The sequence below is a fragment of the Polyodon spathula genome, chromosome 23 (assembly GCF_017654505.1).
Source record: "Polyodon spathula isolate WHYD16114869_AA chromosome 23, ASM1765450v1, whole genome shotgun sequence".
Taxonomy (NCBI): Eukaryota; Metazoa; Chordata; class Actinopteri; order Acipenseriformes; family Polyodontidae; genus Polyodon; species Polyodon spathula.
In genome coordinates this window covers 17,798,952-17,825,288 of record NC_054556.1, presented here as the reverse complement: position 1 = coordinate 17,825,288, position 26,337 = coordinate 17,798,952, and the positions used below count along the sequence as shown (strand labels likewise).

At 41.5% G+C, this 26,337-nt stretch overlaps 1 protein-coding gene across 3 annotated transcripts; it reads right to left on the bottom strand.

Moving 5' to 3' along the window:
- Positions 1 to 10,084: 10,084 nt before the first annotated feature.
- Positions 10,085 to 26,048, bottom strand: LOC121297912 (oocyte zinc finger protein XlCOF26-like). Of its 3 annotated transcripts, XM_041224545.1 has the most exons (5): positions 25,905 to 26,048; positions 24,004 to 24,193; positions 23,607 to 23,872; positions 21,547 to 21,605; positions 10,085 to 11,697 (listed from the first exon to the last, which is right to left on the bottom strand). In XM_041224545.1, the coding sequence occupies exon 5, from the start codon at positions 11,660 to 11,662 to the stop codon at positions 10,595 to 10,597; it is 1,068 nt and encodes a 355-aa protein (XP_041080479.1). In that variant the 5' UTR covers positions 11,663 to 11,697; positions 21,547 to 21,605; positions 23,607 to 23,872; positions 24,004 to 24,193; positions 25,905 to 26,048; the 3' UTR covers positions 10,085 to 10,594. The 3 variants fall into 3 exon arrangements, with proteins under 3 accessions (XP_041080479.1, XP_041080480.1, XP_041080481.1); XM_041224546.1 differs by lacking the exon at positions 25,905 to 26,048 and having other exon boundaries at positions 24,004 to 24,261; XM_041224547.1 differs by lacking the exons at positions 23,607 to 23,872; positions 24,004 to 24,193; positions 25,905 to 26,048 and having other exon boundaries at positions 21,551 to 21,924.
- Positions 26,049 to 26,337: the final 289 nt, after the last annotated feature.

Genomic DNA, 26,337 nt, shown 5'->3' with positions numbered 1-26,337 from the left:
TGTTAATTACCGGAAAGACAACACGTTCTCCAACATTTCCTGAGGCCAGACTGTACACGGAAGGAGTCCGCATCACGTGATGAGGTATGATTTGTATTTAATTTTATTTTTTTTTTTTAATTTGTAATGTAGTCGGTACTACATAAGGGACGATATGCACCTTTATATAATAGGTTGTGAGATATCTGTTTCCTGATTGGCTGATAGGCATTCTAAGCATTTGAATTATTACAGTACAACCACGGGTAAAAAGCCACTTCAGCAATTTAATAACAAATAAGCAATACCATACAAAGTGTATTATTTGCTACTAGTCTTTTAAATAGTTATTTTACACAATGCGAAAGCAGTATATATGTTTTATGCAGTGGTGTAGTCCTAAATCTGAAAGTACCGGAATGCCAATGAAATAAAGATTTTCTTGAACAAAAATGATATAAATTCACATTCCCTTTCAATTCGAAGATGGCCACGATCACATCGTTATGGGATATATGCCTGCCTATTATTAGGTGTCACTGAGCTCTTTCTATCAAAGCTGCCGATAGGCCCCCTCCCCTCAGTGACCCCTTCGGTCATGCCAGAGGGTACTTAACCGTCACGCAGGTGAGTTGCTGCTGGTTCCCCTGCACTTCGTGCTGAAAGCTGGCTCTGCCGCTTTCCCAGAATCAGTAGCTCTAAGCCGTAGCCTTTTTTCTCTGTTTCCTTCTATCCAGCACCTGCTCGCTCCACGTGTCAGGCTGCTTTTCTTTGTCTGTCGTCTTTCGGTAAAGATATTAAGAACAGTGTGTGTTTTCACCCTTTCTTACTTGGGAGAGCACGCATCCCCGTGCTTGCGTTGAGGACTAGCTGCAACGCAGCTGCGTACTTCTCACCGAGGCTTGCCCCATTGTTGAGTTGCAAGATACGTAGGCTGCATCGGCCTTCACCACGTGTGTAGGCCTTACAATCAGACAGACAGTGTGCTCTCCCCCGTCTGTTCTGCGTATATCTATTATTACAATATTGTATTGATTTACTGTGTTGTACAAAGGCAATCGGCCACCATGGCTTCGGCCCTGTTCCCCTGTTGTACGCTACGCGCTGCTCAGGTGTGTGACCACGCGGTCAGGGTAGGCACCATGAACAGCTGCCCCGGTCTTTTTTAAAAACCGCGGTGTGTAAGACTCAGCCCGTGCTACTTAGGTACCACGGTGAGCACGGTGCTCATTGACTCACAGTACCGCTACAAGCAGGTGTGCTGGTGCTGCACGGTACACAGTGCATGCAGTACCCGGTGCACACAGTGCACATGGTGCCCTTCGCTGCAGGTCTGCTTGCAGGACTCTGTGCAAGTGGTAGCTTGGTGCTCGGTGCAAGCGGTACGCACAGTGCCCGGTGCGCTCGATGCACGCGGTGCACATTATACCGGTGCTGCATGGCACTCGGTGCACATGGTGCACACGGTGTTCGGTGCATGCGGTGCACACATTTTCCATGCTTAGTGCACGGTGCACACGGGACTTGGTGCACCCGGTGCGCGTTATACTTGGTGCGGCAAACAGGTGCGTACACACGATGCTCGGTGCACACGGTACGCTAGGTGCTAGGTGCACGTGGTGCGTCCGGTGCTTGGTGCACACAGCACGGTGCTACAGGGCACGCGGTGCACTTAGTATCCAGTGTTGCACAGTACTCGGGGCACGTGGTGCGTGGTACACATTGCATGCAGGCTTACAATGTTGAGCAGGGCTGGTTTCCATGCCTGTGAGGCTTGTGGGACTAATAACCCACAGGAGGATAGACACACCACGTGTGCCCGGTGCTTAGGCCCTGAGCACACTTCTACAGCCCTACAAGGCACTTGCGGCTTTTCAGCCCAGAGTGCTCGCCAGTCGCCTGGAGAGATTTGCATGGGGGTGTTCTTCGTGCCCCGTTGCGGGACACTCCCAGCCATGCCTCCCGATGCCGTCACAGAGCCCCTCTGGGGAGATCCCCTGTGCACATGTCCACCCGCAGTCGCTCCCCGTCTCCTACGGCTAGATGGGTGAAGAAGTCCCGTCAAGCGCAGGATATCATGGACATGAAAGCTCAGATCGATTGAATCATGGAGCTTTTGGAGAGGCAACAGGCCCCACCGGCTCTGGCCGCGGCCCCCCATGTGGCGCCTCCCTCATCCCCAGCGTTGACCAGAGTCGCTGTACAGCCCCTGACCTCCCCATGGGAGAACAGGACGAGCGGGTCGACCCTGTGCTTTGTTCTGACAAGGATGCGCTCTCTATCGCTGCCTCGTGGGGGGAGTCCGCTTTTCCAATGGAGATGGAGGTCGAAGCGAAACCTGAGTTCCCAACAGACGTGGTCCCTAGTTCCGAGGCCTCTCATGGTCACTCATGAGGCGCGCGACAGCGTATCTGCATGTCTCCATGGCAGTGAAGGCAATGCAGGCATAGCCATGTCGCTCCGCCTTTCAGGTGCATGACGTGGCTCCTCGACCTCAACCCTTCCCCACTTTTCCTGATTTTATGGAAGAGGTGCGCTCCTCTTGGGATCACCAAGCCACAGTGCCTACCCAGTTGAGACAGGGTTCTCAACTGGCCTCGCTGGAGGGGCAGAGAAACTGGACTTGGCGGAGCTTACCCCTGTAGACTCCACCATTGCAGCCTTGATGAAGACTCCACCGGTGGGAGGTATGCCCAGGGACCCTGTGTGCCCAAACCTGCAGTGCAGGCTTATGGAGACACACGTCCGGAGGGCTTACGTGGCAGGGGCCCAGAGCACCCGCTTGGCTGGCATGCTGATTGCATATATGGATGGTATCTTGCATGACGCCCTGCTCTCAGAGCCGGTGGCCACAGAGTTGCGATTGTTGTCGCACACGTTGCTCCAGATCTGCGGCCTGCAGGGGCAGGCTCTGGGCCGGAGCTTGGCGGGCCTAGTGATCACACGCAGATAGCTGTGGCTGTCGCAGGCGCGGATGCCTGATGCCAATAAGGCTACACTTTTGGACGCACCTATATCGCTAGGCAATACCTTTGGTCCTACAATGGAGGAGATCCTACAGCGTACTCTTCGAGAATGCAAGGCATCTCGGCAAGTCGCCGCGTTGCTCTAGAGCATCTAGTGTTTCACCTACATCCCAAGCGCGACAGGCACCGTCGGCTGACAGTGTGTCTTGCGTGCGCGGTGGCCCTGCACTGGTGGAGGATTCCCTGCACTGGTGGAGGATTCCCTCTCACCTGCGCCAAGAAGTCAGAATGGGAGTGGTCTACAACCACAGGGTGGTGACGACAGACGCCTCCAACTCAGGTTGGGGCGTGGTCTGCGAAGGCAGAGGAGTCAGCGGACCTTGGTCGGGTTTATGGACGTCCCTGCATATCAACATGATGGAACTGCAGGCAATGTTCCTTGCCCTCCAGCACTTCCTACCCATAGTGCGGAACAACCTTGTGCTGATCCGCACGGACAGCATGTCAGTGGTGGCGTATGTCAACCACCAGGGTGGCCTTTGGTCCCTGGGGTTGCATCGCCTCGCCTTCAGGCTTCTGATTTGGGCACAACGGAACCTGCTGTCCCTTTGGGTGACGCATGTCCCGGCCGTGGAGAATCGGGCAGTGGACCTCCTCTCGAGGGAAAGCCTGCATCAGTTGGAGTGGCGGCTCCACCCTCAAGTGGTGGAGCCCGTTTGGGAATGGTTCGGAAAGGCAAAGGTCGATCTCTTCGCCTTGGTGGAGACGACACACTGCCCCCTGTGGTACTCCCTCCACTGCTGCGGCAGTCCACTCGGCACTAGGTCACTGTATGCCTATAAGTGGAAATATTTTCAAGATTGGTGCCATACTAACGGTCATGATCCAATCTCTTGTCCCATGCCTGTCATCTTGCAATTTCTGCAAGATCTGCTTGAGGCTGGTAGATCACCTTCCACACTGAAGGTACAGTGGCTCTCAAAAGTATTCACCCCCCTTGGACTTTTCCACATTTTATTGTGTTGCAGCATGTAATCAAAATGGATTTAATTAGGAGTTTTTGCCACTGATCAACACAAAATAAGTCCATAATGTCAAAGTGAAAAATAAAATCTACAAATTGTTCTAAATTAATTACAAATATAAAACAGAAAATAATTGATTGCATAAGTATTCACCCCCTTTGCTATGACGCACCTAAATAAGCTCTGGTGCAACCAATTGTCTGTAGAAGTCACTTAATTAGTTGAATGGATTGCATAAGTATTCACCCCCTTGAGTCAATATTTGGTAGAGGCACCTTTGGCAACAATTACAGTCTATTTGCACATCGACTGTCGCATTGGATTGCGGACACAGTCTCAGCTGCTTATGATGGTGCCGGCTTGCCCCCGCCTGGGTGGGTAGCCTCACATTCTACGATAGGTGTGGCTACATCATGGGCCCTCTTCAGAGGTGCCTCCATGGCTTAAATCTGTGATGCAGCTAGCTGGGCTAACCCGCATACTTTTTCCAGGTTCTATCGCCTGAATGTGATAGATCCCTCATTACTTTCAATAGGCACAAGGGTTCTTGAGGTTGCACACTCGCACCGCTGACCTGGGTCAAGCATGGCTAAGGCGTCCCTCATATGCTGCCGTTCTTCTCTCCCTCGCGATGGCTATGGTACTCGTTTTCCCATAATGATGTTTTGGTGGCCATCTTCAAATTGAAAGGGAACGTTAGTCTACCTACTGTAAACCTGGTTCCCTGAAAGAGAAGATAACCACCAACCAAGAGGTCGCGTCAGTCGTGATCACGGTTTTGTCGCAAAAAGAGAGGGTTAAGTACCCTCGGTAGGTGGGACTGAGGGGGTCACAGAGGGGAGAGGGCCTATCGGCAGCTTTGATAGAAAGAGCTCAGTGACATCTACCAATAAGCAGGCATATATCCCATAACGGTGTTTTGGTGGCCATCTTCTCTTTCAGGGAACCAGGTTTATGGTAGGTAAATAGTTTTATTTGTTCATTGAGCTTGAGGCATCAGTTACTAGGCAATTCATCATTGCAGCCAGATTGGCAGTTTTCATGTGTTTGTTTTGAAAGCATCTTGCTGTTAAATACAGTTTGGTTATTTTTTATCAAGCATGTTCTTTTTTTTTCTATTCCTTTCGATTATGAGGTCATCACCAGCTAGGGTGACTAGTCAATGCGATATTAAGGACTTTGTCCTGCGTCCTGATTGAGGTACTGTCGGGATGCCATTTGTCTGATTTTTTGAGTAAACGTTGAAAATACTGGTTTAGGGCGTGTTGTTTGAGTGAGTTGTTTGCGTTGCCTCTATCCAATCATGTTAACCTGCAATCATATGATGCGGTATGCGTCATGTGTTTTACTTGGTGCTTCTGGTTTTACTATGATGAGGCACTGTTCAGAAATAAATAAATAAATCAATCATTAATTCGGTGATCGTTCATATTGGTTCACTGTCATATGTATTGGTTTAATGTGGAATATGTATTGGTTCGTTGGCATATCTATTGGTTTAATGTGGAATATTGTTTTGCTGGCATATGCACTGGTTTAGTGGTGCATGTAACAGAAAGTAAGTATAAGCAGGCACACTAGACAGCCTCCGGTCCTGCTTTATTAGCACAGCTTCACCTTCATTTTATTTATTTATGGACTGTTTTCCTTTTGGTGTATTTCATGTAAATGTAGTGTAGCAGAGTGGAGCAGACAGCAGGGTTTTGATGTAGTGTAGCAGAGTGGAGCAGACAGCAGGGTTTTGATGTAGTGCAGCAGAGTGGAGCAGACAGCAGGGTTTTGATGTAGTGTAGCAGAGTGGAGCGCACAGCAGGGTTTTGATGTAGTGCAGCAGAGTGAGAGACAGCAGGGTTTTGATGTATTTCAGCAGGGTTTTGATGTAGTGCAGCAGAGTGGAGCAGACAGCAGGGTTTTGATGTAGTGCAGCAGAGTAGAGCAGACAGCAGGGTTTTGATGTAGTGTAGCAGAGTGGAGCAGACAGCAGGGTTTTGATGTAGTGTAGCAGAGCGGAGCGCACAACAGGGTTTTGATGTAGTGCAGCAGAGTGGAGCAGACAGCAGGGTTTTGATGTATTTCATATAAATGTAGTGCAGCAAACAGCAGGGTTTTGATGTAGTGTAGCAGAGTGGAGCGCACAGCAGGGTTTTGATGTAGTGGAGCAGACAGCAGGGTTTTGATGTATTTCATATAAATGTAGTGCAGCAGACAGCAGGGTTTTGATGTAGTGTAGCAGAGTGGAGCAGACAGCAGGGTTTTGATGTAGTGCAGCAGAGTGGAGCAGACAGCAGGGTTTTGATGTAGTGCAGCAGAGTGGAGCAGGCAGCAGGGTTTTGATGTAGTGCAGCAGAGTGGAGCAGACAGCAGGGTTTTGATGTAGTGCAGCAGAGTGGAGCAGACAGCAGGGTTTTGATGTAGTGTAGCAGAGTGGAGCGCACAGCAGGGTTTTGATGTAGTGCAGCAGAGTGGAGCAGACAGCAGGGTTTTGATGTATTTCATATAAATGTAGTGCAGCAAACAGCAGGGTTTTGATGTAGTGCAGCAGAGTGGAGCAGACAGCAGGGTTTTGATGTATTTCATATAAATGTAGTGCAGCAGACAGCAGGGTTTTGATGTAGTGTAGCAGAGTGGAGCAGACAGTAGGGTTTTGATGTAGTGCAGCAGAGTGGAGCACACAGCAGGGTTTTGATGTAGTGCAGCAGAGTGGAGCGCACAGCAGGGTTTTGATGTAGTGCAGCAGAGTGGAGCGCACAGCAGGGTTTTGATGTAGTGCAGCAGAGTAGAGCAGACAGCAGGGTTTTGATGTAGTGCAGCAGAGTGGAGCAGACAGCAGGGTTTTGATGTAGTGCAGCAGAGTGGAGCAGACAGCAGGGTTTTGATGTAGTGCAGCAGAGTGGAGCAGACAGCAGGGTTTTGATGTAGTGCAGCAGAGTGGAGCAGACAGCAGGGTTTTGATGTAGTGCAGCAGAGTGGAGCAGACAGCAGGGTTTTGATGTAGTGCAGCAGAGTGGAGCAGACAGCAGGGTTTTGATGTAGTGCAGCCGAGTAGAGCAGACAGCAGGGTTTTGATGTAGTGTAGCAGAGTGGAGCGCACAGCAGGGTTTTGATGTAGTGCAGCCGAGTAGAGCAGACAGCAGGGTTTTGATGTAGTGTAGCAGAGTGGAGCGCACAGCAGGGTTTTGATGTAGTGCAGCAGAGTAGAGCAGACAGCAGGTGAGATTTCTCTGGTATGAAGCGACATTCAGGAACAAGAAGAGCACCTCTCTGTTCAGGAGCCTGTATTCTGAACAGGTACTGAGTTTCCTTCAGTGCACATAAGCAAGTCTTCTTGTAAAGAATGTTTCTTCACTGTGGGATGAATCAATTGTCCTCACATTGACCATTTACTAGACATAGACTGGTTCTCTGGCATAACTGCTTTAATAGGATTTTCAAAACAATGATTCTCTTTTTACATACATCTTTATGATTAATCTGATGATTACATAATTAAAGTCGAAGTTTTTTATTTAAAATATTAAATGTGATTTTTCAAACATTGTCATGTCTGTTGTGTTTATTTCATTGGTGAAGCCTGTGCAACATGGATATGCTTCCTCATCTAACTTCCCGACAATCAGCCTTGGGGTGTCTATTCAGAAACAATTTGTTGCTGTAACAGCCAGAGAGCACGGCAAACAATTGTCTAAGTAGGAAACAGAATGTGCAGAACACACAAGAGATATACTAAACTATCCCTTTAAAAAGAGTGCTGAACCAGGCTTTACAACACATTTTCTTACCTTATTTACACAAGCAACATTATCACTGATGTCACTCCTTCTATCTGCTGCTTCTTGATACCGTATCACTTCGTGTGTTGTAATGGAAACTCGCTGCAATCCAATCACTCCACGGGTACCAGCAAGTGTGTCCTGACTACACGGAGAAAATGGATTCTAAAGTATTGATAAGCACTCCTTTAAAGCAACAGTTAAGATGCTGAATTTGGTATGAGCGAGAAACGCAAGCTTCTTTAACACTAGAACCGCCACGGCAGTCATTTTGACGGTTTTCACTTTTAAAAATGTTATTACTCTGTGTTTGTTAAAGATATGCAGTCGTCCGTTCTTGACCTTTCCTAAATACTGTACATGTATTGACTACCTTGAATGCATTTGAAAAGGAGGATCGCAAAAAAAATAAATAAATAAAAGTTATAATCCCCTTTGCCTATAACCACCAAAGCCGTTACTGACTGGCTTTTACAATACAAGTTTTTATTTTGACTATAACCTATTATAATATAATATATATATTAATATATATATATATATAATATTTTTATATACAAGTCTGTTGTGATCTCTACTGGACCTCTACTGCAGTCATCAATTCCTTTGTTTTCCACAACGAATGCACTGGGGAAAATATCAGTAGAAGAGATTTAATCTTGAAGTTAGCCACAGCTCTAGAATATTTCGATCAGAAAACTGCAAAGCTGCAGCAGCTCAACCTGGATTCAGTGCTGCACTGAGTGACAAACATGCAAGAAAAACATGTTATTTTTGTTTTAAATTAAAACTTTCATTTTTACAGTTTTGTATGTACATATACCTGTTTGCACACTAGTTTCTTCTGAAATGTTTATTTTATTAGTTTTTATTTAAGTAGTGCTTTGTATGTGGTAGTTAGAAAATAAACACGTTTAATTGTTAATTTAAAGAGTGTTTCGGCTGTGCAGTTGTTATGATATGATGTGCTTGAATAAAACTTTTGAGTTGTATCCGATAGTTTGTCTTTCATTTTAATATTGATGTTGTTTAGAATGGAATGGTTATAATCACTGCCGTCAGTGATTTTAGGTATGAATTTAACCATGGTGGTTCTAGTGTTAAATCAGCACCCAAGGTTGCAAGCCTTCTCTTTCTGCCCTCTGGGTAGCTCTAAGGAGGCTCGTCCCTCAACACGCTGGCTGCATTGCTTTGTATTTACTATAAACAAATAGATTTTTAGCAACGTGCATATATAATGATTCATAAAATTGCAATATTTACTTCTCCTTACTAAACTAAACATTGAAAACAAAATGTTGCACGCACACACCAAAAAAAAAAAAAAAAAAATAGAAAAAGAAACTAAAAGGAGCAATTCATTTTCATATGTCCGGCAAGGTACTGCATTCATGCAACTTTGTAGGAGCTGCCTTGCAGCAATCTAGACAGTAGAACAGAGGGGTCCTCCCAGTCCAGGCATCTAGACAGTCCAAACAGGGGAGTCCTCCCAGTCCAGGCATACAAATAAACATACACATGAAGAAAAACACTGATGTTACAACACTTAAGAGGTGGTAAAATAGAATACAGTTTCATAGTGAAAATATCAATGTATAATAGCTTAACAATTATGATTTATGTTTAAAATAGAACAGTGATATTATGCTTGCAAGCCTGCCCTTCAGAGGTAAGAATAAAAAAAAGCCAAGATTATACATTTCTATTACAACTATTATGTTTGGTAGACATTTCTTCCAAGAATGGTGAAGTAACTTAAAAAAATGATGGTGAGTAAGTAGATTCAAGAAAATGCAGAGTCCTTTTCTTCAGTCAGTTGTTAGGTTTATTGAAATATGCAGGGAGTCTGGTCCCAGGTACAGGACAAACAGAATACTCATCATTACAATGTTTGCATGACATTAAATACCCTTCTGTATAGATGGTCCACCTCCCCTTTCTCTGACACTTAACCAATGGTCAAGGTACAACACATTATTCTGTTAATTTAGTGTGTGTGTGTGTGTAGTCTAGTGTGACAACCTCTGAACTCAGTGCATTCTTCACACTCCTGGAGAAAAAAGGTCCATAAATCTGCCCCTTTGATCCCAGTGGCATTATCTCTTTCGATCTCTCCGAGAACCTCTGGGTCCAACGCCAGTCCCTGGGAGCCTTTTAGCCGCTTTATGCTTTGCATTCCAAAGTCTTACAGCCTGGCCCCTTCTGGTCCACAGCATTGTTATCTTTTTAGCTTGCAGTCAATGCTGGGCAAGAAACTTGTAGACGCAAGGTCTCTGTCAATTGTAAGCAGTACATGCAATTTGAACCAAACAAACAGTCTGCCAGCTGCAATATTAGTCTCTTTTCAGAAAAAAACACCAGTATAGCTCTGCCAGTCCACATGCGTAGCAAACTGCTAATCAATTCTCAATCCACGTTTTCCAACAAATGGATTAAGTCTGATAAATTTCATGGTCAGAAGCAACAAACTACAGAATTATGTAGCATGGCTGGCTAATTTCAATGTACAACTTACATGTAGTGTGCAACATGAATTACCAGAGTTTGTATGAATGAGAAATTGACAATCCAAAATAAGTTTTGAATTAAAAAATAAAAAAGAGAGACTTATGCAGATGCCATGTAGTTTGCATTATTTTTCCAACCAACAAAATGTAGACAAAATGAGAGCTACAAATGCGAGTCCCGCACATTGTCTCTTTCTTGCATCCATTACAAACGTGGGTCACTTTATTGATGGTTGCCATTTATCTTGTTCATAAGTTCAATGCTCAGAGTCTAAGCTGTTTTTCTAATATTCACACAGTGAAGTCCTCTGTATAAACTTTAGTGGCCTAATGAGTGATTTAAGAGTTCAGTTAACATTCTGCGGACGAGTTTTCTCTTCTGCATGAATTTGCTCATGCTTTCTAAGAAGATACGTCCGACCAAAACTTGCATCACATTCCGTACAATGATATGGCTTCTCTCCTGTGTGAGTTCGCAGGTGTATTTTAAGGCTTCCTAAATGGTAAAAGCCTTTATCACACTGAGTACAGTGAAATGGTTTCTCTTCTGTGTGAGTCCACTGGTGAGTTTTGAAGTGCCCTAACGCATTAAAACTCTTCCCGCACTCGTTACAGTGATAGGGTTTCTCTCCTGTGTGAAGTCGCTGGTGTGTTCGAAGGTGTCCTAACTGAATGAAGCTCTTCTCGCATTCAGTACACTGATATGGCTTCTCGCCTGTGTGAATACGCTGGTGATTTTTGAGGGTTCCTAACTCATTAAAACTCTTGCCACATTCAGAACAGTGATATGGTTTCTCCCCTGTGTGAATTCGCTGATGGCTTTTAAGGGTTCCAAACTGATTAAAACTCTTTCCACATTCAGTGCATTTATAAGGTTTTTCTCCTGTATGAATTCTCTGGTGTTTTCGAAGGACTCCTAACTGACTAAATCTCTTTCCACATTCATAACAGGTATGTGGTTTCACACCTTTGTGAGATAGCTGGTGTCTTTTAAGGTATCTTAATTCACTGTAACTCTTACTACAGTCGGTACAAGCATACGGTTTCACTCCTGTGTGAACTTGTTCATGTGACTTCAGGTTTCCTAAGCGACTGAAACCCTTCCCACATTTAGTACAGAGATGTTGTTTCACTCCTACGTGAACTTGCTGGTGTCTTTTAAAGCTTCCCAAGCGACTGAAACTCTTCCCACAATCACTACATATAAGACAGTTGCTTGTGTATTTGGAATGGTCTGACACAGAACCCTGAAGCCCTGTTGTCTCTTGTGAATGTTCCTCTTCACCAGACTCCTCCTCTTTAATTCTGACAAGCTCCACTTCGAAGACCTCCTCTTCAACATGGTCAGGCGCCTCCTCTTTAATTCTGACAAGCTCCACTTCACATACTTCCTCTTTAACATGGACAGGCTCCATCTTTGATCCTTGTCTTACACCAATATAGGCCAGTTCTGTAAAACATAAAACACAAGTTTCATTACAAACCTACCAGAAAAACCAGGTAGAATTTCACCTGCAGCCAAACAACCACAGGATGAGAACAGGACACATGCAACAGTACTCCAACTAAAGACACAACATGCATGTCAATGAGTGTTCTCTCTAACAAGGTCCCAGTCTGAGTGCAATTATGTTTACAAATGAAATACAAATGTCACTTTATTTTGCTGCAATATGTTTCAATCGTGCTTAGTTAAATTTATATTGTACTCAATTACTTAAGGACGAATCTGTTGATTTGTAAGCAACACAGTATACCGTCGCTATAAAGCCCTTCACTATAACAAACCTGGCCCCCCAAATAAAATAAAAAATAATAATTAAAAAATAAACACACACTGAAAAAAAGGAGTAATGCAGGCATATCTCTGTCATGAATATCGGTTGTCAAAAAGCACTATTTTTGGCTTGTTCACAACCATGTGGCAAAGCAAAATTGATTAAAGAAAGATCTGACAAACTTTTCATGTCAGGTTGATTTGGCATAAAGCTTGTTTTGAGATTCTTACATGTTGGATTAAGATTCGGGGCACTTCTAAACTATTCATGTCAAATTGATTTTGAATAAAGGTTCATCTTCAGTTTGGATTTTTGCTTTTTGCACTGTTTTAATTCTTAACAGGATAAAGCAAAGGCAGAATACTGAAGACATAAGACAAACAGGTACACGTAATTCTACTTTTATTCACAATCTCATTAACTTACTCCAACAGTTTCTTTCATTTTGATTGTCCTTTCACAGGGGTGTGCAATTCATATCACCCAACACAAGATTTGTGTGAGGGACAACATGTTTTAACATTACTTTGCCTGTCAGACAAGTCCTTTTTTTTCCCCCTTCTTTTATCAATACTCTGTTGCTAGAAAAACTCCCTTCAGTTTCTATGGAGTTGAGCAAAGTCCTGAAAGCTCTAAACTGCAGAAGTCTCGCACATACAAAAGGGAAAAAAAATACGCATAACTAAACCTCAAAGCAAAAATATATACAGAGTACACAAACACACATATCCTTTTAATTCACAAACCCTCAGTCATGGTGCTAGGAAATCACAGGGGCATCAACTTACTGATGTTAGGATTGGCAATGTTTTAGTGTTCCTGTTCCTATGTAGGACCAGGTCCGACATTACAATGTTCCTTTTCCAGGCTGATGTTGGACCTTGTCAGACATCAAAAAGATATCAAGCACAGGTCTCTAGTCGTTTTTTCTCCGGAAAGCGCCAAGAAAAGCTTTCAATGGTTGAGGGAGACCAATAGGAGTCGAAAAAGAGGGGCGGATATGAGCAATACACATAGCCCCTGGATCCACAGAAATAACAGACAAACAAGAAGATAGCTGCTTCCGCATCCAGCACTCAAAGAATCAGACATTTGCAGAGCTTTTTGAGATGTTATAGTAATGACTTGGATCATATTATTGAGAAGTTTGGTGATAAAACGAGGGATCAGGAGAGAATTTATCAGTATGCACGTTCGATGAAGAGGTATGTGAAATACAATGAACAAGGGGTTGGGCTGGAGATGCAGTACTGAGTGTCCTGTTGATATGCAGAGCCTTTTAAACCTGTTTTACTGTGAAAAAACACTTAAAAAAGCATGTATAATAAACCGCGCGTGTGAAAATTGGAAATGAGACGTGAATAAATGGACCACTAAGGGTTAAACAAAAGCTGTTTAGTGTCTAAACACAAGTACCATAATAATAGCCACCAGGAGTTAATAACAGAAAACTGGTACTGACGTTAAGCCTGACGAAGTGAAATTCAAGCACTTTGTTAAAATTAGAAAGGCACAAAATATACCTCAACTTATGTAGGAGTTTAAGCTAAAACTGACTTGTTACACTTAACTTTGTTAATTCATTGCCACATCTGTTTTAAGTTATTTTCTGCATTCCGATAAGATTAAAATTATTGCAGTTGTGTTATTTAACAGGAGACATCTCTCTTTTTGTCCCACTGCTACAACAATCGCTATGTACAGCAGACGTATTATGGCAAAAAATTCAGCGTAGAAAACAATTTATTGACAGTCATTCGTGACACAGTAATGCTGCTGCTATTTCAGTCCCAGTGGTTTCACTCCATACAGCTACCTGCCTGTAGCATAAAACAAGGCAGACAGGAAGTTCATTATTTCCCTCCCCCAGCATAACTCGAATCACTTCCTTATTTGGCCTAAAATAATAAAAAAAAGTTTGTTTTCTAGGGTACACCGCTCACACTAGTTTATTTGTTTGTTTCTTATTTCATCTTTTTGGCAAGACACTACACCTGCGCTATAACTGTAGATAAAGCATTCCGTATTGGAATGCCAAACGGTTATTATTATTAATGGAGTTATCACTGACAAACCCAACAGGATGTTGTTTTCTTTCCGATTTAGTTTGAGAAGAAAAGGGTTAACGCAAAGCTTGTTTGAACATTGTCTATTACGCCAGCCAGAGACCCATGCTTTCAACTGCATTGTCATATTTTCTACATGTTCATAATTTTCAAATAAATTGATACCTGGGTTTTCAGGGTACCCATGCCAAATTTTATAGCTATATATTTATCTATAAAAATACAGTTTGTAAGGTCATTGTCGCAGTTTTCACTGAAACTTTTGTGTTTTAAAAGTGTCAGTTAGTTACATACTGCAACTACTACTCTTATACCAGGTCTAGTAACCCCCCCCCCCCCCTATTTTCATTTTTAAAAGCCTTGGAACATATTACATGTGTTTTAGAAAGACAGCCAGGGGTAAGAATGCAGTTTAACTTTTTATTTTAGCGAGTCCATCCAAAAACAGATTTGATACACAACCTTCAGTTAAATCTGATAAGTCACCTGCCTTCTAAAGAGAACAACAGTCAGTTTGTATCAAATATAACCCAATGAACAAACTGCTTAATAAGCATCACATTCCTGCTAATGCTGACAGCAGATATATGCAGCAATGTCGACATATTTAATGTCTACACAGGTAAGCACAATAAACTAAAAGGGGTAGCGTCTCGCTTCCATCTTGACAAATTTGTCAACACCAGCCTGCAACTCCAGTGTTTTTGTTGGTCAGGTTGTCTCGCAATAACCAAAAGATCGCTCAGTCTCTCATACCCATTAGCTGTGCGCAGGTGTGTTTTGACCCTTTTCATGCACAAACATCTTTTTATTTGCCAAACTAATACAAACATTTGCATACAGCAAAAATGTGTATAAAAAGAAATCCATTAATTTTCATCATGTATAAAAAGCTTAACCCTTTAAGGACCAAGTGTTATTCACTGGGATGCTTGCCCAGTACCAGGGTTTTTTTTTTACTGTAATTGACTCTTCCTAAACAAATTCACATTTTGTCATATTTACCCCCAGACGACTCTCGGGAACATTATAAAGCACTTCAGAAACCACACAAACTTTTCACTTTTTCCCGCAACACTTAAGGTTTTTTTTTTTTTACGTCAAGTATTTTTATTATGTATTCTGCTTACAGATACATGATTAAAATATGTTATTCTATGACCTTAGGGACCTTACAATACTCCCTGAAAGTTACGTTAAAATGTTAGGGCTGCAACAAGGTTTACATTTTGACCTTCGAAGGTTTGGAACACATTAACGAAGGAAGGTTTGAACCTTCGATGGTACTCTTTCTTTTTTTTTTTTTTTTTTTTTTTTTTTTAATAGGCCTTTCATAGTGGACCACCATCACAAAGCGCTTTAGAATTTACTGGTGACATCACCATAGCTACTTGTTTAGATTTGACTGAAAATCCTATTTAATGGATCATAAATGGAATAAAACATTCATATGTAGTTTAAAACACATTATATAGAACAGTAATCATGTTCCAAGCAGGTTATCTGTCACATTTTACTTCTACTAAAAATCCTAACAATAATATTAACTTGCGCTTGTCCAGTGACCCCACTGTAACAGTGGTTACACCTCTGTGATACGAGTCACTTGCACAATTTGCATTTAACTTTTGAAAAAAGAAAAAAAAAGTCCTCTGGGCATTCAACAAAAACATACAAAATAGCAGAGAGGTTTTGAGACATTTCTTTCAAAACAGCTTATGCTATACAACACTGTTGTCAAATGAAGAAAGTTGCCTCTGGTTAACACGAGCTGGAGGGGGGGGAGGGGCGGACGGTGCTCAGTTAAATTAAAATTATTAGTGTTGGCGTATATTTCAAACATATTCTATTATAGCATTTCTTACACTCTCTTGTACACTGGGTATTCAGTACAACGCTATAGGTACCGCCCTGGTGCTTTGGCATAATAATATACCTGCTTCACACATGACAGCGGTACCATAGAGCTGCTACGTGTAACGATTTGGTCGTGGATTAATTAAAAAAAAAAAAAAAAGTTGTTGTAAGTAATATGCATTATACAAACCAAAAGAACCAAAAGAGCATGAGAGTGACATTTAATGTGTGATTTATAGTATTCACATATTGTCAAATGATTTCTGTTAAAGAAAAATACAGCCTTACACAGAACTGAAGCAGCAGGGGGGACTAAAGCTCAGTGACACTGAGGTGAGTTAGTCAAAAATACCTAAAGACAAAACAAAAACGTATGTATCGGGCACAGGATTTAAAAAAATAAATCTAAAAACGTACAGGCCCTAACAGGAATCTTCAAATTGGTGTCCGTCAACCTTAACTGATATTCACGCAGCTTGACAGATCATCAACAGAAAGTGTGCTTTCTCTTATGCCTCACTGGTAGAACTAAAAGGTTGGAGCTCAAAAATTTGAAAAATACCTTACTAAAAAAATTCTCTGCTTGCTGGTAAGGGAGCTTCATGTTCAAATCAACAAGATGTTAAATGATATACAAACCTACAATATAAAGACTCCTCTAATGATGATTAAAGCATACTGTACTGCTAGTGGCACCCCTGCACATCACTGATTGCATTGGTCCAATAGTACTATAAAAATGAGCATAGAGGACAAAAAACACACTTTGAGAAACCATTGCTGTAATTTCAAAACAAGCTTTTTATCCCCACTCAAAAGGAGTTTTAGACAAATGTGTTTCCAATTACAAAAGCAGTAACTTGAGCCACAGACTGAACAGCAGTAAATTGGGTAACTTGGCCTTGCAGAGCTTCACAAAGACCTGTCCATACCTCCCCTCCAGCCCCTGGCAGAGGTCCCCCCCCCTTCCATAGCCTTCCGATGCTTTGCTTTTAAAGAGGAATGCAGCTTGTTTACAATCCCACAGTCGCGGGAGACGAACGTTGCTGGGCTTGTTAAGATGCTTGTGGAAAGCCATCTTTGTTGTTTTTCCACCATTTACTTGTGCAATGGTATAAAATGAAACCAGTTAGAATTGCCTTATATTGTGAACGAGATGTGAATGTGCAAAGCCTAAACTCAAGCAGGCAGTGGAAACAGTCAAAAGAAAATGATTCATTATCATCAGCCAAACAGCTCCCAGCTATAGCGGGCATTAACACACAGTAGATGCCCACTGGAACATCACCACATCAACTGTGAATCAAATTTAAAATCAAATCAAGGCAAGTACCGGCTTTTTCATTCTAACTTGTATTTAAGCTTAGTTCACATCTATTAGACAGCAAATATTAAGAGACACAATTGGTCAAAATTAATTTTATTATCAGCAAAACCAGCCAATAAATACCTTGCACCAACAAAAGCACCAATCACGTACTTGCAACTGCTGAGTCAGCCAATCACAGCCTGTCAGCTCGATTGGAGCTCAGACAGCATCTTCCAACAACAAATCCAGGCAGGCTGTTCAGTAATATTGCTTCATTCAGATATTTGCCACTGTTCAGATAAACTACAAGCAGCTCCGACAAATAAAATACTTATGTTTAACAAAAGTTATTTGATTATTTTCCTCAGTGGAAGGGTACCCAGCAAATCATTGCAAGATCAATGTAAATGTAGGGTATAAAGTTAATTTTTTTTTTTTTAAAAAAGGAAAATGAGAAAAAAATAACGATAATGCCCTTTCGATGAAGGCTTCATTTCAGGGGCAGAGGGCTGCACAGCAAGGCTACTGTGCGACAGTGTCCGCAACGTGACCAAATTGCATGGATTGCAAAGTACCTTTCCAGTGCATTTATTTGTGTTGCTAGCCAATTCAGTAGTTCAGCTTAATAAAATTACAAACTTAAATACATTTAAACAAGCTTAGTAAACTTAGCATTTACTCCCTCTGTCAATAACTTTTAAAAACATTAAACTAGCTTAAATGTTAGTTTGTTATAATTATGTACAATAATATTGAATGTAAGAATGCAAAAGTATTAGGTCACACACACACGCTGCGGTACACTTCACAACCATCTAGTCGCAGCGTGAGCCCAGACTGAGTGGAGCCAAGTCTCTGTAGGATTTTGACCAATCAGAGAGTTTTGATAAGGATGCCTTACTTTCTGTAGGTTGCCTGCTACAGAGACTAGGGGCAGAACTAGGGCTATTTAACCACGGGAAATCAGTTTTTTTTTTTTTTTTTTTTTTTTTTTTTTTTTTTTAAGCAATCACTTAACATTTTAGCCTCTTGAAGTGCTTAATACAAGACCCGCCCCTTCAACTCTCCGATTGGTTAAATGTGTCAAAACATAACACAGCTTTCATGTGGATTCAAGGCTTATTTTTCACGCAGCAATGGTCTGCTAAACGCGCAATCAATCCTTATTGTTAAAGACACAGCAGCATCTGCAAGATGGGCAGATCAGGTTTTTTCAGAAATGGCCCGAGGAGAACCCTGAGATACAGTGTGTGTGCAGTGAGACAGCAATATACAGAATGAAACAGCGGCTAGTCCGGAGACAAAGCGGCACCGATGCGGTTCTCATCAGCAACAACACACAACAAATTAACTAAATACACTACATCCAACAAAGACATCCAACCGCACGAAGCAATCATCTTTATTAATTTAAATACAGTTACTCATCACAATGATTGTAAAAACAAAACTTTTTTTCATTATAGCTTTAATAAAGTTTAGTTGCTTATTGACATGTGGCAATCTCGTTTGTACGTTCTGCTTGTAATGAAAAATGTTGGCTTGGCCTATTTAAATGCCCAGTTTGACAGAAAAAATAACTAAATTAAATAAATTTCTAAATTAAGCCCTATATACAGTGGTGGCTCGTGAATAACGGATGAGGGCCCCTCCCATTTGGAATATACCTATAAAAATACTAAATCAAGACATTGGAAATTACATATCCATTAAAAAATGTAATCTTAACTTATTTATAACGAAGGTCAATCTGTCTATCTTTTTTGAAGCAAAGCTTCTCCAGGAAAGACAGCAGCTCCTTTTCTATGGATATATAGCGGCCAGCACTAAGCTGACCCTGATCCATGGTGCTCCTCAAGTATGTCAATGCATTTTAGGCAAGAAAAGCTTCTTTCCACACTAGTTGTTGTTGCTGGTATTGTGGCAACTAAGCAGAAAAAGTTGTTGCAGAACATCACGAACACCAGATTCGACATCCGCAGGATGTCGCTAACAGAATTGTTCTGAAACTTGGGGTCAAAGACTGCACAAAACTCATTCTTGAGACAATCTAAATCAAAGTAGCTGCCATATGAGTTGGAAAGGGAGTTGAAAGCAGCTGTGGGAAACTGCTTGCTGAAAGCTGGAAATTTTTGAGTCTGACAATTCGAGAAAACAGAGAAATCGATGTCAGCAAACGTGCGAGAAAGTTGTGCAACAATGTTAGACGATTTTATAGTACAGTGACAAATACATGTTCTGAACATCTTCAGAGGATCTGTTTTCCAGGCTGCGTTTTTTTGGGAGGTGAAGGTAAGTCAGCGAGGGCAGAAGAAGCAGTATTAAACACCTGTTTGAACTGCTCTTCTTTACGCAGATCACTGATTCTTGAGACAGTTAATCGAACCTGTGAAATGCAGTAATTAACATCAACTGCCTTTTTCTGAAGAACATCGTAGAGAATGTCAGTGATGTTGAAGACATCACGATAGGTGTACGCCAAGAAAGAAACTAAGTCATTCAGTTTTGTGTGGTATCCTAGGACTTGTTGCCTTGATGCTCCATCCCAACCAAGGCCATCGAGAATCTGCAGAAACACATCAGAAAGTTTCTCTCTTTCCGAGACAATGGCATGTAAAACTTTGCTGTTTAACGTCCATCGAACTGCACACAGGGATGGGACTCGTCTGCCCACGATTCAGTCCAGCAGCTCGCTGCGTTCGCTTAGCATGTAAACAATGCATGGAAGCCTTGTAAGGATGCAAAAAAAGTATGCGTTTGTTTTATACACTGAGCCACTTGCTGGAGAACTAGATTTAATCTGTGAGCAAAACAATGCACAAACAGGGCTTGGGGAGCATCTTAAAGGCTTGCAGACCTCCCAGCTCTCCAGCCATGACCGCAGCGCCGTCATACAACTGAGACACAAGTTTCCTTTTGTAGTCGTATTTCAAAAACTGTGAACCCATCACTTGTTTCAAGGCAACTGTATATATACATTAAGTGTCATGCTTAACTGTCCTAATATGCAATTATTAAAAATGACTTAGTGTGTGTGTTATCTATTATAATTACTTATAATATATGTGTGTGTATACCTGTATGTATATATATATATATATATATATATATATATATATATATATATATATTCTCAATAGAGGCGGACGTACCTCACTTGCCGTGCATGGACGACGCCACCACTGCGTATGGTGGTGCATGCATGTACGTACGTATATATATATATATATATATATATTATAATATATATATATATATAAAGTATTCAAGTTTGCTAATGCGTTTTAAAAACATAAACTGTGAAATTTGACTACTTTACGGATGAAATGTACTATTGTCAATGATAAACAGTTAATACCGGTATTTTTTATATATATATATATATATATATATATATAACATATATATTGGGTGCACACTCCAACATTATCCTGCAAAAATTGGCTCATTGCAGTAACGCTTCGATTAAAATTAAAAAAAAAAAAAAAGATAGCATTCAGAACTAGGGGAAACAAATCCGCAACTGGGCTATTACCTTGTCCAGTTTACTGCTGCCTGACGAGAATTGAGATAACAGACACCAGCTCCTTTTAAAAAAAAAAAAATAAACGGACCGACCAGACAAGTTTCAAATAAATAAATACATCCGTCATGACCACAAGACCCTTCTGTCGTTTATGGTGGTTATGAACCTCTACAGGACCCGGATATTGTTTGGCCTTAACCGAGAGAAAGGAAAAATGGTGGTTAAAAAGATTGACTTTTTTTTAGCAGATAATCTTTATTTTTCCTTCCTCCGGTTAAACATGGTCTGAATAAATATATAAATATGTATGCTTTATTTATTAAGTTTTAGAAGGGGAAAAGATGGGGTTCTAAAACTTTAAAAGGCTTGTCGGAAAACACACATCTATCAAAAATCGCTATAATCAATTATCCAACGTAATTTAGGAATATATAAAATACACCGACAGGGAATCAACAGCCAACTCACTTCAGTCTGTTCAGGTCGAAATATAAAGCCGGACATGTGAACATTAATTATTGCATAAGCTTGTTTACCTATCTTTGCTCTAAATTCTTGCGTTTCTTGAAGTTCAAATGTTGTAGAAATAGAGCCATCAGTTAACAAGGGGCATGACTACTTTAACATCCAACTATTTTAAAGAATATAATGTATATATTTTTAAGTAAACAGCACGTACAAACGCCAGGATTTCTAACATTTTATATCAATTCACTTTCAACAGACTCTGTATTCAAAGGATTCTAGCACACGAATAGCTTACCTACACCGAGTTCCGTTCAACCAGCCGACTCCCGAATTAAACTCCAACAACAGCCAAAGCTATAAAGGGAAGATAATTATGTAGGTGAAAAAAAATAACAATTGAAATCGTTAGCGCTGCTTCCCCTCAACTTGCACCCTCCCCGTGCCTTCTTCCTGTTGAGTTACATGAAATAAGCTCCCAACACACTAGTTCCGCCTAAGGTCGAGATAAGCAAAGAATATATTTTGGATTAGGATTCCACAGCTGCACAAAATATCATGCACTGGGGTTCTTTTGTTGAAAAATGTTCACGGCCGTTAATATGCAGGGACCAACACATCTAAGCTAAAAGGTCGCGTTCTTATCACAAAATTTGCTGCGCCTGCTGCTCGTGGCTGCTGTCTGTCTGACGTCACACACAGCCTTACCCAAAATTTGATATGGGAGGGCGGGGGCGATTTCCCTGGCTCTGGGAAGTTTCTATGGCTTGAAATTTGGAATCATAAATATGTCAGTCAATGTAATGTCCACACAAAGATAGCAACATGAGTGTGTGCATGTGTGTGAGAGTGTGTGTGTATGTGACCGTTTAAATCTACAGGTAGAATGATTTTTACTGCTTAACTTTTGTACCTTGGTGATAGCTAATGGTGATACTTCTTTAGCGCCATATACTGGGTGCTGAATGTCTCTCAGTTGCATAGAAGGCTGAGAGCTGTGTATGCGTGCCTTGGATGGGTAAATTACCTCAGCCAGCTCAATAATACCTGACACGAGACATCTTATAAAATGGAACTGTATGGGTTGAAGCATTTGACTACTAAAATAAATGTGCTCTGTGCTTGTACCCACAATCCATGTCTGGACTCTATACTGCCTTCTGGCCTGTATTAATATCTAACTAGCCCTGCTCATTGTTAAAACTGCATCCGGTGACCTCAGATTTCAGGATGATTGTGTGCGGAACTAGTGAGATGGAAACTTGTCTAACCCATTTCTGAAATCATTATTCTATTCAGTATTCTTGGTGACTGTAGCTAATAATTCCATAAATCATATCTGGTGCACACCTCCACTTGTTATATATGTCTCAAATGTCCAGTTGTATTTGAAAACATGGTATCTGGTATTACACCTGGTTAAAGAAAACTGTTTGATATCAGTGCTTTCCGACAGTGTTGCACTGGCTTGGTCGTTTAACCTGAAGGGTGCCCCCACCCCTGCATGTTTTCTGTCTTGTCAATAATGAATCAGCTGCTTCCCCTGGTGACTGATATGCTTTCAGCCAGTCACATGATCCAAAAGACAATGCTGAGGGGAAATAACCCAGGAAGTGTAAGCATAATATATATTTCCTGTGAAAAGGCAGAGAAAACATAAACCTAAAGAAGTAACAGAAATCATGTTTTAAAATAAAAACACTGTAACGCGTGTGCATTTCAGACCTGCACATGTGAGACTTGTTTAGCTAATGGAAGTCCATGATAGGTAAGATCTATGGAACTATGTTGTTAGCTACAGTTAGTTTATTCCAGGGTTATTCATTGTTCTGTGTGTTTGTGCATGCAATAGACTCCACGTGTCAGTCTGAGCAATGCAAAATCCTTTAACATTGTATTATTCATTCTTTCAAATGATTTCATCATACACTATTGTTTGGGAGTAGATGTAATCTAATAGGATTGACAAGATTTTGTTTTGCTGTCAAGGCTGATGGAATCCACCGCTGGCTTACTTTGGGATCAGATCTGCTTTCTCCACCAGGCTGTGTGAGTCCGGAACTGGTGTATGTTTGTCCACAACATTATTTCATATCATTTCACATTACAAAGTGAAACTTTAGCAATTTGTCTAATGAATTAAACAGCCCAGCTCCTGCGATAATGTGTTTCTCACAGCAGTAGTGACTGTCTAAGCAGCTATAGGACAGAGGTAAAAAATTATCAGTGCCAAAAAAGTCTACTAACAGTATTTACCATGTTAACGTCAAATATGGTTCACTGATCATTTGTATCACTTTCCAAATAAGCAATTCAGGTTACCCAATAAATATTTGACTTACCCATCCCCAGTCTTACCTCATTAGCCTTCTGCTTCTCCTTATTGCAGAGAAGTTATCTGAGCCCCAGGACTGCAGAGCAGAACCTCTCCCAGACACTGGACATTGTGAGCTGGGAAGTGGTGCTTTTCAAGAGGCCTGGACGAGGTCTCAGACTCTTCTCCACTCTTTCCTCCTTCAGTCACAGTTCTGGTACTGGGACATGGTTGAGGAGGGCTCTAGTTCTACACATTGTTGTTCTGCAGCATGCTTTGTTATTGTGTGCCCTGATGTGGGAAGGTAATCCTGTAGTAAAGCGGAGATTGTTGATATATTGTTAATTACACCTCCTAGGTTGAGTTTAAAATGAGATCTTAAATTACAGATGAGAAAATGTTGCTCAAACCTTCCATTTCATGGGTCCCCGAGGGTCTCACCTGGTCAAGACACAGTCGTCTGGTGTGCAAGATGAATCATAAAGTCAGGGGAGTGCAGGTTCGTGTTCGATCTTTGCTGTGGATTTCAGGGGGAGGGTTTCATTGGCTCTGGTCCTCCTGTGGGTTAGGGAGGCAAAACCAGCAGGGACTTTTGCATCCCATAGCTTGCTGACGCCCACTGTTAAGATCCCTGGTATAAAGAGACGATTAGCTTGGTCGTGGGATCGGAAGACCTAGGAGTTTTTGTTGACTCAGAAATGTCTTCATCTAGGCAATGTGGGGAAGCTATAAAAAAGGCTAACAAGATGCTCGGATACATTGTGAAAAGTGTTGAATTTAAATCAAGGGAAGTAATGTTAAAACTGTACAATGCACTTGTAAGACCTCATCTTGAATATTGTGTGCAGTTCTGGTCACCTCGCTATAAAAAAGATATTGCTGCTCTAGAAAGAGTGCAAAGAAGAGCGACCAGAATTATTCCGGGCTTAAAAGGCATGTCATATGCAGACAGGCTAAAAGAATTGAATCTGTTCAGTCTTGAACAAAGAAGACTAAGTGGCGACCTAATTCAAGCATTCAAAATTCTAAAAGGTATTGACAGTGTCGACCCAAGGGACTTTTTCAGCCTGAAAAAAGAAACAAGGACCAGGGGTCACAAATGGAGTTTAGAAAAAGGGGCATTCAGAACAGAAAATAGGAGACACTTTTTTACACAGAGAATTGTGAGGGTCTGGAATCAACTCCCCAGTAATGTTGTTGAAGCTGACACCCTGGGATCCTTCAAGAAGCTGCTTGATGAGATTTTGGGATCAATAAGCTACTAACAACCAAACGAGCAAGATGGGCCGAATGGCCTCCTCTCGTTTGTAAACTTTCTTATGTTCTTATGTTCTTATGTTCTAGTTCTACTGAGCAGCAAGTCTGATTGAATCTACCACTGTTTTTACTTTGGGATCAGATCTGAACTTTCTCCACCAGGCTGTGTGAGTCCGGAACTGGTGTATGTTTGTCCACAATCAGACACACATCCAGCAATAGCTCTCAGACTGTGAAGGAAAGGATATTACTCTGTGAGCAACATTATTTCATGTACCGGATTTAATCAGATTTAAGACACACTTTGTTGACTGAACATTTGGGGGGAGCGATTTGGATTTGAGTGTGACTTGGACTTGGACTTGGTTTTTAAGTGAGGGGAGTAATTTATATTTGCACTTGTCAATTATTCTGGTGAGCTTGAACAAGAGCTACTGCACACAGTAATGCACACTACAGTAATTACTCTTGATGCAGTGTCACTATATTAAAATGGCTATGCAGGAAACATAGATACATTTTATGATGCATTGTTTCTAAGAAAAGACCTCTTGTTTGTGGAAGAAAATGGAATGTGAATTTGGGGCACTTGTACCAGTACTTACGTCCAGCTTGTACCTGCACTGAACTGCTCCATACCTTGCTGCATTCAACTACTGCTCCTAACTATAACTACTTCCTGTATCTTGCATTTGATTTTACTCTTACAGGTAAACTCACTCACGTTTTTTTGTAATTGCTCTTATTTGAAATCATTCTCATCCATTTAACATAATTACTGTGTGTTCCTACTGGACTTTACTCATATGAGCAAATATTTGCTATAAGTTTTAACTGCTCTTAGTCGATCTCGCTCTTATAATTATTTACTGTATTCTTTATTTTGCTCTTGAATTTGATCTTACTGTATTTTTATAACTGCTCTTATCTGTATTATGATATTCTGAAATATTGTTGTGATATTTTATAATGTGATAACTTGTAATGTGATATTATATAATGCAATACTTTGTACTGTGATATTTTGTAATAATTGTAAGTCGCCCTGGATAACTGCTAAGAAATAAATCAATAAACAGTCTTACCTCATTAGCCTTCTGTTTCTTTCTATGGCAGAGAGAAGTTATCTCATTCAAAGGCTGTGTTCACTGTTTGCCACTTCTCTTGTCTGCAGACAACACAGGTGCACAAACGCTTTCCTAATGGAACGCAGGGCAGGCTGGTGTTTCGTCTTGACACCCTGTTTCTTCTCTTTGCCCCTGCCCTTTCTGAAAACAGTGGTGCAGATCTACTCCGAGACACTGGGGACATTGTCACCTGGGGAGAGGCGCTCCTCAGGGGTCCTGAATGAGGTCTTGGACTCCTCTTCACTATCTCCTCCTTTAATCACAGTTTTGTTACTGTGGTTTGGATGAGGCAGTATGGATGAAGCCTTTGGTTTCACATCCAAGTTGACTGCTTTGGAGAGTCTAATTTGACACTCTGTGTCAGTGTTTTGCCTGGTCGGTTCATGGTACT

Coding starts and splice junctions, on each gene's coding strand:
- LOC121297912 (XM_041224545.1), bottom strand. CDS start 11,662: ATGGAGCCTGTCCATGTTAAAGAGGAAGTATGTGAAGTGGAGCTTGTC.